This window comes from Lutra lutra, chromosome 10 (assembly GCF_902655055.1).
Source record: "Lutra lutra chromosome 10, mLutLut1.2, whole genome shotgun sequence".
Lineage (NCBI taxonomy): Eukaryota > Metazoa > Chordata > Mammalia > Carnivora > Mustelidae > Lutra > Lutra lutra.
The window spans coordinates 29027021-29040017 of record NC_062287.1 but is presented as its reverse complement, the minus strand read 5'-3'; the positions used below and the strand labels follow the sequence as shown (position 1 = coordinate 29040017).

General features: G+C 48.2%; 1 protein-coding gene across 1 annotated transcript; it reads left to right on the top strand.

Annotated features, from left to right (window-relative positions):
• Positions 1–545: 545 nt before the first annotated feature.
• SPATA19 (spermatogenesis associated 19) lies at positions 546–6000 on the top strand. The gene is made up of 7 exons (XM_047693252.1): positions 546–703; positions 925–981; positions 1479–1571; positions 1752–1843; positions 4235–4312; positions 4546–4621; positions 5826–6000. Exons 1-6 carry the CDS (start codon positions 626–628, stop codon positions 4610–4612), a joined length of 465 nt encoding a protein of 154 aa, XP_047549208.1. The 5' UTR covers positions 546–625; the 3' UTR covers positions 4613–4621; positions 5826–6000.
• The last annotated feature ends 6997 nt before the right edge of the window (positions 6001–12997 follow it).

Below are 12997 nucleotides of genomic sequence, written 5' to 3'. Positions count from 1 at the left end.
TATACCTCTAATTGTTTGGATTTTTTTTTTTTTATGATTTGAATCACTGCTGTAAACAAAGTTAAGAAAAAAAAAAAGAAAGAAAATGTCCTTGGTGAGAATTTTGTTCCTCCATCTTTGATTTTTTGGGGGATGGACAAGTTCTTTCTTCCCCCACATGTACGAATAAGAAGTATCTGTGGCATTGTTTGAATCAACTTCTCGAGGGCCTGGATTATTTTGTGACAAATTTACTCTTTTGATTCATAAAATATCTTTCTGCCTCAGCATTCCTTAAAACCAGGTGACAAGACATACTCCCCCTTCCCCAACCAAATCTCTATAATTTTGGTAATTTCCCCCTGTGTCTTCCTCAGGTTTATATTGGTTGTTCCTTACTTTTTGTTCCCATCCCCCTAACTCTCCATTTCTGAGCTATGGCCATCACTAAGGCAGATACTTCCTTACCTCTTTTCCATCTGACCCCAGAGATTAAAGGATGCCATTGATGTGCCATTGTCACATCATCATTGGCCAGCCAATCAGGTGGGCACATCCTAGCAATGACCTCCTTGTTCCAGAGGAATTCTCAGGCAGCTTCGATGGAAGGAGGGAGCCAAGAAGGAGTCCTGGCATAAGTTCAAAGATGATAATTACAACATGGATTGTGTACATTCTTGCCCGGAAAGGTGCAGGGTTCTCCTTCCCACCAAAAATCAGTTCAGTAAGTAGAGCTGCGGGTAGCTACCTGGAATTGTTTCTCATCTATATGCTCCTTTCTGAGCCCCCCCCACTGCACTTCAAAGAGATCTTTATATATATATATATATATATATATATATATATATATATATATATATATATAGATGTATAACTTTGGATAAGAATGGAAGAGGGCTGTGTTTCTAGGTATTCTGAGGGCATTAACTTACCAATTTTTTGCAGGATGTTGAAGTTGTAGAAAGCGAAGCTGTATCTGTAGTACAGCACTGGTTGAAAAAAGTGAGTAATATTCCTCTATGACTCAGGGTACCCCAAATTCTAGAGAGCTGGCCTCCAAGGGTGCAGGAATCTAGAATCCTTTCCCCTTAGAACTGGGAAACTCAAGTTCATTGCTAAACACCCTGCCTAGAGTTGTGTCTAATTCACCAAATGTCCTAGAAGACCCTGGGGCTTATGTGATCTCTTGGCAGAGATGTGTTGGAATCATCACGATCCCCACCTGCTTCTTAAGGATACTGGATGAGGGGTTTCAGATATGTCATCCCCAGCCACAGGGCATCTCAGGAAAACCTTGAGATAGGGCCATGGACTTAATGAGTCCTCTGGAATTCTACAGGAAGGTAGTAATAGACATGCTTATGGCAGGAACTGTGAGATAGAGTGTGTAAGTGAGGACACATGGGATGTGTGTTGTGACAGAGGGGAAAACAGGGAAAAGGCAGAAGAGACAGACTTGGACTCAGATACAATTTCAGGGGAAATTGCTCACCTTTCAGACTGAAGAAGAAGCTTCCCAGGACATAAAGGAGAAGATGTCTGCCGGCTGCCTTCCCACCCATGGCCAAGATGTACATGTTACCAGAGACGTGGTAACTGAGAGTTTAAGATAGTCATCCTAGGGGAACGGGCAGAGAGGGAGCTGGGCAGGCACAAGGTCCAGTTGAAAAGGGTCTTGGGCAAGTGGACAGAGCTTGTCCAGGCTGGGCTCCATCCTGGCCATGGTGTCCTTGCTGGACAGTAATCACATGTACACTACCTGGATTTCCTAGGTGAAGCACCATCTCTCAAAGTCTGATTTGTTGGCAAACCAGAGTCAAGAGGTCCTGGAGGAAAGAACAAGAATCCAGTTCATAAGATGGAGGTAAAGCGTCTCATTTGCCCTGAGTGGAATTGTGGGGAGGGAGGCAAAAGTCCCGCACCTTTGGGATTCCTGGCCAACACAAACATAGCTATTCTTCTCCAGAGATGTTGACTTCTCTGGCTGAGAAATTTTCCCCTTACTTTGGGGTCTTAAGGGAATATTTTTGCTATCTTGAAAGCCCAGCTCATTCCTAAGATTTAACATGACTTGGGGGGTTGCAAAACTGGGCTTGTTCACCATTTCTTCAATGCTTCTGAATAAATTTCAGACTTCTGTTACTTTTGCACTTGATTTGTTCAGAAGTGGCTGCACTTTAAAGAGCTAAAAGAAAATAAGCTCTTAAAATGCAAAAGCCTGAGCCCTCATCTGCAGCTGGGGTGAGAGGAGGTTTCTCAGAGCCCGAGGCTAGAATTCTGTGCTCCACATTATGGTGGTTTTGCCAGACTCCTGCCGTGCCTGCAGGAGCACAGACCACCTCCTTCTGCCTTACTTGGCTCGGAAGGAGCTGAGACACAATATGGAGGGAGCTGAGCCTGGAAGCCAGCTCATTCCCTCTGGCATGAGCTTCCCTATTTCCTTTTCAGAACTGTGTTCACTTGGGGTCTCTTTTCCCAGCAGAAAAATTGTGGAATTAAACTGGTCCTCCATGAAACTGTGGAGGAGCTCTCTCTGTCATTTCTGTACTTTCTTGCCATGCCCCCATTGCCCCCTTTGTTCACTTCTATCAAGGTGGACGCATTTCTCAAGAAATGTATTTTTGCTTTGGGATATCCAGTTTTCTTGTGTTTACCCTTTACGGTGCCATTAGCATTTTACAACAGGATTTAAAAGCTCAGGAAGGAGTGACAAATGGTGGAATTTGAGACCTTCCAGGGAAAGACTTTTTGGATGGGAACCCCATTCTAAAATTGTAAATGTTGTGGACTGTAATCCAGCCACAGCCTCACACGTGGGAGCCTGTCCCTGCCCAACATGGCTGCACTGGATGGGAGCGGTTCCTTGTGGCAGTTCCTTGGTCTGGATAATATGAATATCATCTTCAAAAATTTAGACCTATCTGTATGGCATAACTAGGTTAAAGCTTTGGAGACAAGCTACAGGAATCACAATTATCCATATATAATTTTTCCACTCTGGACTTTCTGTGGACTTTTTAAACCCATAAACTGTGCCTGTCTCCCCCTCCAATCCACTGGTTTTGGCATTCTTTTATTAGTTTTAGTAAATATGTAGTCAGGGAATACATACCCCTTCATTAAGCAACAGCAGATACTCAGTTATTTGGTAGATGTTTTCTAGGTCCTCTAAAGATGGAGTCCCCAGTTTCAAAGGGATAGAAGTGAACTAGATGAATAAGGTGTGTGAATATTAGAGAAAATGGCAGAAAAGCCATGAGGAGTGCAAGAGCAAGCCTGACGGACCCCGCTATTTTAAGTTCTAGCATTGCTGCCTGGGAGACCCCGGAAAGGTTTCTAGCAGGGCATTTACTTGGACTGACCCATGGGCTGGGCAGGGACTGACTAAACAGGAGTGGGGAGGAAGGGGTTTCCACAGATCATGAGAGCCTTGGTAACTTGGCCAATTCCATCTGGCCAGTGTGCAGGGCTGCAGCCTTTTCTCTGAGGCTTACCCCTTTCTGCCTTGGGATGGGAGTAATCTTTATTCTTTCTTACCCCTCTCTTTGGGCAAAATTGGACCCAACTCCACCTTGAGTGAGTGATAAATGGGCACATTTGTCACCTCCAGGCTTCAAGCCCTTGAGGCAATATCAGCGTCTTCACACTGAAAGCCCCAGAGCACCTAGAACAATAGAGGCAAAATTGGGGGATTCAGTGGTCAAACTGGTTTTGCTGGAATGGAGGGTTTGCGGGAGGCGAGGGGGATGGAGTTGAGGAGGACTTGAGCTGGACCACAGAGACAGAGGCAAATCGGTATGGTGAAATAAAACAGAAGAGCAGTGATGAGGAGCCTGAAGCTTCCTTATGAGATAATTTTGCAGAATTATCCCTAAAGAATAGTAAGTATGGCATAAAGTAGGTGATAAAGAGGTGATACGGAGGTGGAGAGGAATTCAGGGTAGGGGGTGAATTCCACATCTTACAAGACCATTGACCTGCTGTGTAAAGACACTTAACCTCTCTATTTCTTCAACTCTTCTTAGGACCATTTGCTGCCAGCCCAGGATTACTGGGTGGCTCAGGGGTACTGATAGTAAAAAACAAAACAAAACAAAACAAAAACCTTTGTGTGTCTCATGCAAGAGGAGTGAGGGACCAGCTCAAGAGTTCATGGCGACAGGGTCAGAACTATCGTTTGTATGATTCCAACCCATTCACTATGCCTAGTGAAAGAGAAACTCGGGAATCCCAATGTTTAAATGGTGTTTTGCAGCCATACCCGTATCTTCCAAGTGCCAAGTGAGGCGAGGACTGACATTGTGCGAGAACGAATAGAGCAGGTGAGACGAAGGTAAGCTGTGGGAGATTATCTGATTTGTACACCTAATAGGGTCGGGTGGTGGAGGGCGGTGGCAGGGGGGAGGTCTCTCTTCTGCAGGTTCCCTGACTATGTGTGGAGCTCTTCGTAGGACTCTGCTCCAGGGCCTGAATGAGGCAATGGCTGCCCAGGCACCCCAGATCCATACCAAAGCTGGGCAGGCTTTGCCATCCCATCTGCCTTGCTCCTCTTCTCTGTCCCTGCAGCATATGCAGCCTTACAGATGAATCATCTCAGGATATTCACAGCAGAAGTTCCTATGCAGAATGCTGAGAGCTACAGGTGAGAGGGCCGACCAGTGAGGAGCTGGGCAGAAGAGATGGATGTGTTGGGTGTGAGACAGTACACTGGGGTGGGAGCTTGATAATAAGGTTTAGCCTTTCCTTTGGTGAGAGGGCCTATACTTGGGGCCAGTGAGAGTGGGGGATAGGGCAGCTGCCTCAGGGTCCTGCAGTGCCTCTCTTAAATTTCTGGAAGGACTCTAAGTCAAGCTCAGATTGGCCTGACTCTTTTAGCTGTGGTGTCACAGTGAGTGCTTCTCAATTACGCACAGGCCAGGGACCACCTGGGGATCTTGTGTTAGTAGGTTGTGGGGGGCCTGCTACTCTTCATTTCTAACACTCCCAGGCATTGCTGCTGTAGGTCTACTGACCCCACTTTGAACCACAAGATCACAGAGCACTGCGGTCAGGAGTGAGGGCACATAGATTTTGGCCCTGCCACAAATTAGGGCCTTGACATTGGCTCCTGTGACTTCTTGACTTGCCCTGGGAACCAGTGGTCACAAGTAGCTATTTATGTGGCTCTGGGAGGTAGAAGGCCAATGACATGGATGTACTATAGAGGCCATTCATTCAGGAAAACGTTACTGCACCCTCCCCAGGTGTGAAGACTGAATTAGAGGTCTCAGGGGGCTGAAGGAGTGTTTTAGACCCAGCCAACTCCCAACAGGCTTAAAGGAAGGCCATGGAGATATATTGCTGGCATTTATGGAACACTTACTATATCCCAGCTTTAGCATAAAGCATTGTCAAGATTTTTCATCTGATCCAAAAGAACCTTAAGAGGAAGGCATTGTTCATGCCCATTATACAGATGGCAGCAGTTAGGGCAAGCCTTAGGAGTAGACACTGTCTTTCAGCCCAGCTCCATCCCGGGCAAGTTGAGTTATGCCTCTGTGCCTCAATTTCCTCAGACTTCAGAACAGTGTCCTGAGGAAAATGGCTATCAACACTTCGTAAATGACATGATGCGCCATGTCAACTGTTTACTAATATTGAACACATGAGGAATCAGGGTGCTTGCATGGTCTTCTGAAGTTTGAGGAAGCAGATCCAGATCTGTCTGGTGCACCACCATCCTTTCCTGCTGTGGGTTTTCTGGTCTAACGCAGCTCTAGGAATGTCGGGAAGGTGTGATCACATCAAGCCCTTTAGCCATCCTGCATTTTTGTGACATGGCCCCTGGGCATTCCTCTGCTTCCCAGGTTCATGTCCTTCAGGGTCAAGGAACAGCCTTTGTCAAAAGAACGTCTATCACCCCTTGACCAGAGGAGTGACCACTCCTGGACAGAGAGGATCTGGCGGCCGAGCCCTTCCTTGTGATAGTGGCACCACTGGAATCTTCCCGCTGAACTGCTAATAAAGAGACAAGCTATTTAATCACTGTCCTGGCCTCTGGTGTGAGTGCTTTCTACTCATGGACTTAGCTCTGGGGACACATAGATGAGGCTTTTGGGGAGAGAGACACCAAGCCAGCACAGAACTGTGTCAGTAGGCCATGCTGGGTGCTCCTGGAACACTAGAAGGGGTGCTGGGCTAGGCCAGGACAGGGAGACTTACTGGGGAAGGTGTGGTTTGTTTGTAACTCAAGTATTTATTTTATCTTTATTCCTTCTCTAGCTTGCTTCCTGTCTTTATGTAGATCCAAGCTTGCTTTCTTTCTTTCTTTCTTTCTTTTTTTTAAAGGTTTTATTTATTTGTCAGAGAAAGAAAGAGAGTGGACACTAGGAGAGGGAGTGACAGGTAGAGGGAGAAGCAGGCTCTCCACTGAGCAGGGACCTGGATGAGGGACTTGATCTCAGGACCCTGGGATCATGACCTGAACCGAAGGCAGATGCTTAACCCACTGAGCCACCCGGTGTCCCTATATATCCAAGTTTCTGACCTATATTCTTTTCCCTCTCTGAAGAACACTTCTTGCAAGGCAGGTCTACTGGAGACTATTTCATTTGATTTTTGGCTGAGAAAGTATTTCTACTCACTCCTGAAGGACAATTTTGAAGGACATAAAATTCTAGTTTTTTTTTTTTTTCCTTTGACACGTTACGCGCCCCACTCTCTTCTGGCTTGCATAGTTTCTGAAAGAAAGTCATGTAATTTTTATCCTCACTCCTCCTTAGGTAGATTTTTTTTCTGTTTCTGGCTTTTAAGATTTGTTCTGTGTCTGATTTTCTGCAGTTTGAATATGCTATGCCTAGGTGTAGAGTTTTGGGTATTCACCCTGCTTAGTTTTATGAGTTTCCTGTATCTGTTTTATGAGGCCCACCATTGCAAAATTCTCAACAACTATTACTTTAAATATTTTTTTTTCTGTTCCCTTCATTTTTCTCCTCCTGGTATTCTCATTATGCATATGTTACATCTTTTGTAATTGCCCCACAGGTTTAAGGTACTCTGTTCCATATTTTTTTCTATTCCTTTTCTTTTTTCTTTTGTTTTTTGCTTTTCAGGGAACTTACTATGGATCTTCTTTCAAACTCACTGATTCTTTCCCTGGTTGTGTCTAGGCTACAGATGAGTCCATCAAAGTCATTCTTCATTTCTGTGACAGACTTATTATTCCTGGCATCTCTTGTTCACTTTTTCATAAGTTTTCCATTCTCTCTGCTGACATTGTCTGTCTATCCTTGTGTGTCACCCACTATTTCTATTCGATCTCTTTGTATATTATTTATTACAGTTTTAAATTCCCAGTCTGACAATTCCAACATCTCTGCCTTATCTGAGTGTGGTTCTGATGCTTGCCTTGTCTTTTCAGACTGTATTTTTTACCTTGTGTCATACAGCATCATGTTTTGTTGAAAGCCAGATAATGCTGCAGCAGGTAGAGGAGTGGAGGTAGAGAGTGTGAGGTTTTATATTTCTCTGGTTAGGAGTTAGGCTGTTTACTCTCCCCAGCAGCTGTAGTTTCAGAGATTAACATTTTTTTATTGTGCTCTTGTTTTCGTCTCCCTTGTTGTCTTTAGGTTTCCCTAGAGGTTCCTTCTTAAACAGGGTCTGAGGCTTTTACTTCTTCCAGCTGAAATCCCTGTGGTGGTGGGGCCTGAGGGGAGAGTGGAGGGTCCTCTGATCAGGCCCCAGTCTCTTAGTGAGCCTGTGGCCTTGCCCTGTGTCCTCCTTGCCTTTTCCCCCTTCACTGCCCCAACTTTGGGAGAGACAGGAAAGTCAAAGGGGGTCAGAGTTGAATGTTTTCCTTCCCTCAGGTTAGGTAGGCTCTGAAATAGCAGTCCTTCTTGAGGGCAGGCCTTTGTTAGGGAGAACCAATTACTCTGGATATATTTCTTTCTTTTCTTTTTCTTTTTCTTCCTTTCTTTCTTTCTTTCTTTTTTTTAAAATTTTTTTGACAGGGATCACAAGTAGGCAGAGAGGCAGGCAGAAAGAGAGAGGAAGCAGGCTCCCTGGTGAGCAGAGAGCCCGATGTGGGGCTCAATCCCAGGACCCTGGGATCATGACCTAAGCTGAAGGCAGAGGCTTTAACCCATTGAGCCACGCAGGTGCCCCATCTCTGGATATATTTCAAAATGGCTATTTTCCCCTCCCCTTGCTGAAGTGGGCAGGAGGGTGGGGTTCTCTGATCTTCACTGTGAGAACCTAATGGGGCTCCTGGGGGCAAAATTCAGGAAGTTGGGGGCCTTCTAACACTGGGGCCTCTGGACTTGTTAAATCTCAAGTTGACATTAAGCCACCAGCAATTCTCAATTATATTTAAGCTTCCCTACTCTGGTGCTGTTTCCTCAAAGTTTATGTGTCTGCAAAGTTGTGATTCTCCATAATAACCTGTCTGTCTCTCTGATTCTCAGATCAGCATTTTGCCCTATGACCTAAATTCTCTCATGGATCTAGGTAGTATTGCTGGTTTTTGGTTTGTTTGGCTTTTTTTCTAATTGTGAAAATGGGAGTGAAACTTCCAAGCTCTTTACATATCAGACCAGAAACTGGAAGTCTTATTCAAGTCTTCATTGAGTGTCTGCTAGAACAACCACCAGTGTGGACTGAGCACCTACTGTGTGCCAGGTGGTGCTAAGTAGGTCCTTACCCACCCTGCTGCATTATTCCCTGAGGTCAGGAGTACCTGCAGTTTCCACCTCCAGCATCTCTCCCTGCCAGCCAGCCAGCCAGCCTTTGTCTGCTTGCTCCAGGGTGGGAGGCAGGGGAGGAAGGATGCAGGTAGGAGTCAACCAGCTAGGGGACAGGGGCACAGCCCTGAGCAGGGGCAAGTAAGAGGGCTCTGGAATGAGGAGAGGAGCATGATGCAAAAAAGCCACTCTGGCTGGATGGAAGCAGGAGGAAGAAAGGCCACAGAGGAGGCTGTTGAAAGGGAGCCAGGGCTAGGCCATGTGGGCTGGGAGCCTTGCCCGAGCAGAGAGGGAAAGTGCAGGAATGTTGGGGACAGAAGGGGATCACACATGTGGAGGTGGGCTATGGCACAGAGTGGAAGCAGGGACCCCAGGAGGGGACTCTTGGGAAGCTGAGGGGACAGAGAAACCAAAGGATTTGAGACAGGACAAATGTGACTTGGTGATGTGTGGCAGCTGGAGAATGGGGAGAAGAAAGGTCCTGGGCAGCTGGCCATGAGCTGCCATTTGCTTAGACAAGGAGGTCTCAGTTGGGGGAGATGAGTTTGGTTTGGGTAATGATTTAGGTCTGTGTAGGATATCACAGTGGTGATGTCAAGCAGGACAGACAGGAGTGGGCTAGCAGGTGGGAGTCTTGGTAGAAAAGGGGCCCCTGGTGGCAAGGAAGAGCCTGTCCTTCTTGGGGGTACACTTGCAGGAAAAGAGGTAGAGAAGTAAGAACCCTTTCCTCAGCAGTTGTAGAAGTGACCTTACTTTACCAAACCCTCACTCTAGTTCTTAAGAGGCAAGGAGTGGCATGCACCTGGCCAGAGCTTCAAGGGCTCGGTCCCCACAATCTAGTGAAGGAACAAAGCTCTCTTCATTACCCAGCTGAGAAGCTGTTTTGCCAGAAACCACCAGATGGCGCCATTTCCACACAAAAATCATTTTCTGAAGGCAAACTAGTGGAGTCAGGCGTTTGCAGGGCAGGATTTAAATTTTAGCATCAATCAGGAAGCCTAAACAGATGGAAGGCCTTTGAATATCTTAGTTTAATGATGAATACAGTTCGCATCCACATACATGAACTACAGAGGGGCTATTCATTCAAATAAAAGTTATTGAGTGTTTACATCCAGCACTGAATAGAGTATGGGGATACTCAGATGAATATTCTGTCATACCCTCAGGGAGTGCAGAGTGGTGGAGGGCTGACATGCAAACATATTTTTAATGTTGTGTGTAAGTAAACCGAAAGCGTATATGTATGGTAGCGCAGAAGAGGGAGTGATTTTCCCTGCTTGAGAGGAAAGGTGCTGACTTCCCAGCAGAGGGGACATTGAAGCAGAGGTTTGCCAGGCTGTGGCAGCAAAGGAGGGGTCTTCTAGGGAAAGAGAATACCCACACAGGAAGGCCGAATGTTCAGGGGATTGGGTGTGGGCCTAAATGTTTGAAAATCGGGATGCAGTGGGGAGAATATCAGGCCAGGATGTTGAGAAGTGCACAGGTAGGGATCCTACAGGTGAGTGCAAAGTAAGCCCATGAAACCTGGCTGCAGGACCCCAGGGGAAGCTGAGCCAACCCTGCAATGCTGGCTAGGCAAGGCTTCTCAGGAGACAGATGTGCAGAGGTTTCCAGGCACTTGGAAAAGAGGGGGAGCCCACTGCACTCAGAAAGAAAGGGAGCCCTACAATGTTGGGCTCTGACTTGGGAAGTAATGGTTAAGGAGCTCACAGGCCCCTACCGGTTTGTTCTCTCACACACAAACATCTGGAGTTTGGGGAGAGAGGGACCTACATTAGTATTATAGCCGCAGCTCCTTCAAACCTAGGGTGGAAATGAAATCATTAAGTGGCTCAAATGGAGTTTTGTTCTGTGCATGATTAACCCCAGGAGGGGAGTTTGGGAACAAATATGCCTCCTCTACCTGTATTACAGGGGGACTGAGCCATGGTAAATTAAAAGAAAATCACTGGCAAATTTGGGATCAGTCAGCTGTGACCAAGCCATTTGTGTAGTTAAATGGAGCTGAAAGAGCTAATAAAGGCTTTGTGGGTCATGGATCTTTCTGTGAGGGGAGGGCATGGGAGATGGGAGTGGGTATGTGGGTGGGGGCTGGTCCAGGCTGATGCTTGTAGAAGTCTTGCCTGGTGGTGCTGGTGGTAGTGGTGGTGGTGGTGGGGATGTTGGCCTCTTCTCATCAGGTGTGTGTCAAGACCTAATGGGGAAGTTGCTGATTCTAGACAGAGACAGTGACACAAACCCAGTCATATCTCTCTCAAAGAAGACAGCCTTGGGACACTAAAGGGTAGGAACCAGAGCTTCCTGACTCTCTCACTGCAAAGTGAGGCACATGTAGGATCCACTTAGGATCCACATGATGTAAGGAACAGCACCAGACTCAGGGGATTGCTGGATGAAGACACAGCCATTGTCCACTGAGAGGCAGGATGGAGCTCTGGTCCATCCCCAGAGGAGAATGGAAGGCACCCAGCCAAAGCAGTACATGAATTGGGGTGGGCTGGTCTGGCAGAGCCAAGGGTGCAGGACCGAGGGCAAGCCCAGGAGAGGATGCCCGGCAAGTGGGCTACCCCAGAGCAGACAGCGGGAGGGCTTGAGGAGAAGGAGTGCAGACAGCAGGGAGGTGTTAAAAAACAATTCAATCTAGTCAATTAGAAGACTTAATCGTCTTCATCAAACTACTGGGCAGCATACCGTCTAGCTAATAGAGGGGATCTTCTGAGGAGTTGTACAAATGGAAGGTTTTTATTGGAAAGGGGGGTGAGGCAAGGAAGTTATTAACAAAAGAAAAGCATTGCTCCTCTTACGGAAGAACAGGGGCTTCTATCATGCAGATTGCCTCATCTTTGGGCGGGGGTGGGGGGGTGGGGGTTGGGCGCTGGAGAGTTTCCCGGTTAGCAGATTACCTCAATGGCACTGACAGGGAAATTCCTGACTGATTAGGACACCATTTCTGGAGGTTGAACTGCAGTTAACCTGGGTTTGGGGACTGTATGTGAAGCCTGTGGTTTTCCTTTTCACAAAGGAACCGGGCTCCAGCTCCTGCAGGCACCTTCTGAGGCTGAACACCAGGGTGTGGCTGCAGGTGTGAAGTGGGGGGGGGCACACAGTCTGGAGGACAGAGTGGGGCCTGGGCTGACTTCTGCTCGACTTACTCGGGGATGCTAAATGCAGGCCCGCACCGCGGGGTCTGGCTCTGCTTCTGTTTACCTCCCTCCCCAGGTGCGCTGCCACCCGTCCCGTCCCCATGCCCTCTTCCCCGTCCTCTCCTGTACCTCGCGGCCTGGGACGGCGGGGGCCGACCCGGAGACCTCCGCTGAGCCACCAGACACAGCGTTCGATATGCTTTCCAATTACTTGGCAGGCTCGGCAGAGATGCTCGAAATGGAAAAATTCATTCATTTTCCATCCTGAGAGGGGAAAACAACGGCAGGGGAGAGCCGCAGCTGCTCTGGGCCAGCCTGGGAAACTTTGCTCGCAGCCAGGCGGAACTGAGCCAGCGGGGCGGGCCAGGCGGCAGGGGGCGCTGTCGGGCCTCCCACCGGCCTCGGCCCTGGCCCCGCCTCCCGCTCCCCGCGCCTCCCCGGTTTCTCCGGTCTCCCCCGACCCCAGACCCCCGCCGGGACTGCCCCTTGTCTCTCCCCCACTGGATCCCTCCCCCTGTGTCTGCTCTCTTCCTCACCGCCCCATTCCCTCTACACCCTACCTCGCTTCCTTCCCCCCACTCTCCCCCTTTTCCCTACCTTCCTCTTCCCCACCTCTCATCCTCCTTCACTCTGTCTCCTCCTTCCTCCTGCTTCATCTCCCTTCACCCGGCCTTCCTCCTCCCCAACCCCTCCTCCCACCTTGATCTCTCTCCACTGTCTTTCCCTTTGGCCCAGCTCCCCTCACTGCTGCTTATCTCCTCTCCCTAGCCCCCCTCCTCGTTTCCAGTGGTGGGACCTGGGGACTTCTGTAGCACGACCAGACGGGGTGCACTCTGGTACTCTTAAGGAGGGTGGAGACCAAAGCCTACAGCCAGGAGTCCACAGTGAGTGCGCTTGGTCGGGGTGACGGAGGCCATGGAGGGACTTTGAGGGGAAGGTAGCAAAGCAGCAGCTGGTAAGTGGAGAAGGTCCAAACCAACAACTTTCTGAACACCTCTCTTGGCATAACCCATTGCCTGTGGTTCCTGACCAGTTTCTTTACTGACTGGCGCCTTTTCGAGCGTGCACCTGCAGAGGGTAGGGTGTGCTTTCCCTGTCCCCGCAGAGTGCCTGATACAGGTGCTCAGTAAATCCTGATGGAAGGAACATCTGGCT

What these genes read in the sequence shown, in the direction of transcription:
- SPATA19 (XM_047693252.1), top strand. Translation starts at nt 626, where the DNA reads ATGATAATTACAACATGGATTGTGTACATTCTTGCCCGGAAAGGTGCA. An exon ending in ATCCAGTTCATAAGATGGAG is followed by an intron (nt 1,844 to 4,234) that starts GTAAAGCGTCTC and finishes GGTGTTTTGCAG; the next exon opens with CCATACCCGTATCTTCCAAG. An exon ending in ATAGAGCAGGTGAGACGAAG is followed by an intron (nt 4,313 to 4,545) that starts GTAAGCTGTGGG and finishes CTGTCCCTGCAG; the next exon opens with CATATGCAGCCTTACAGATG.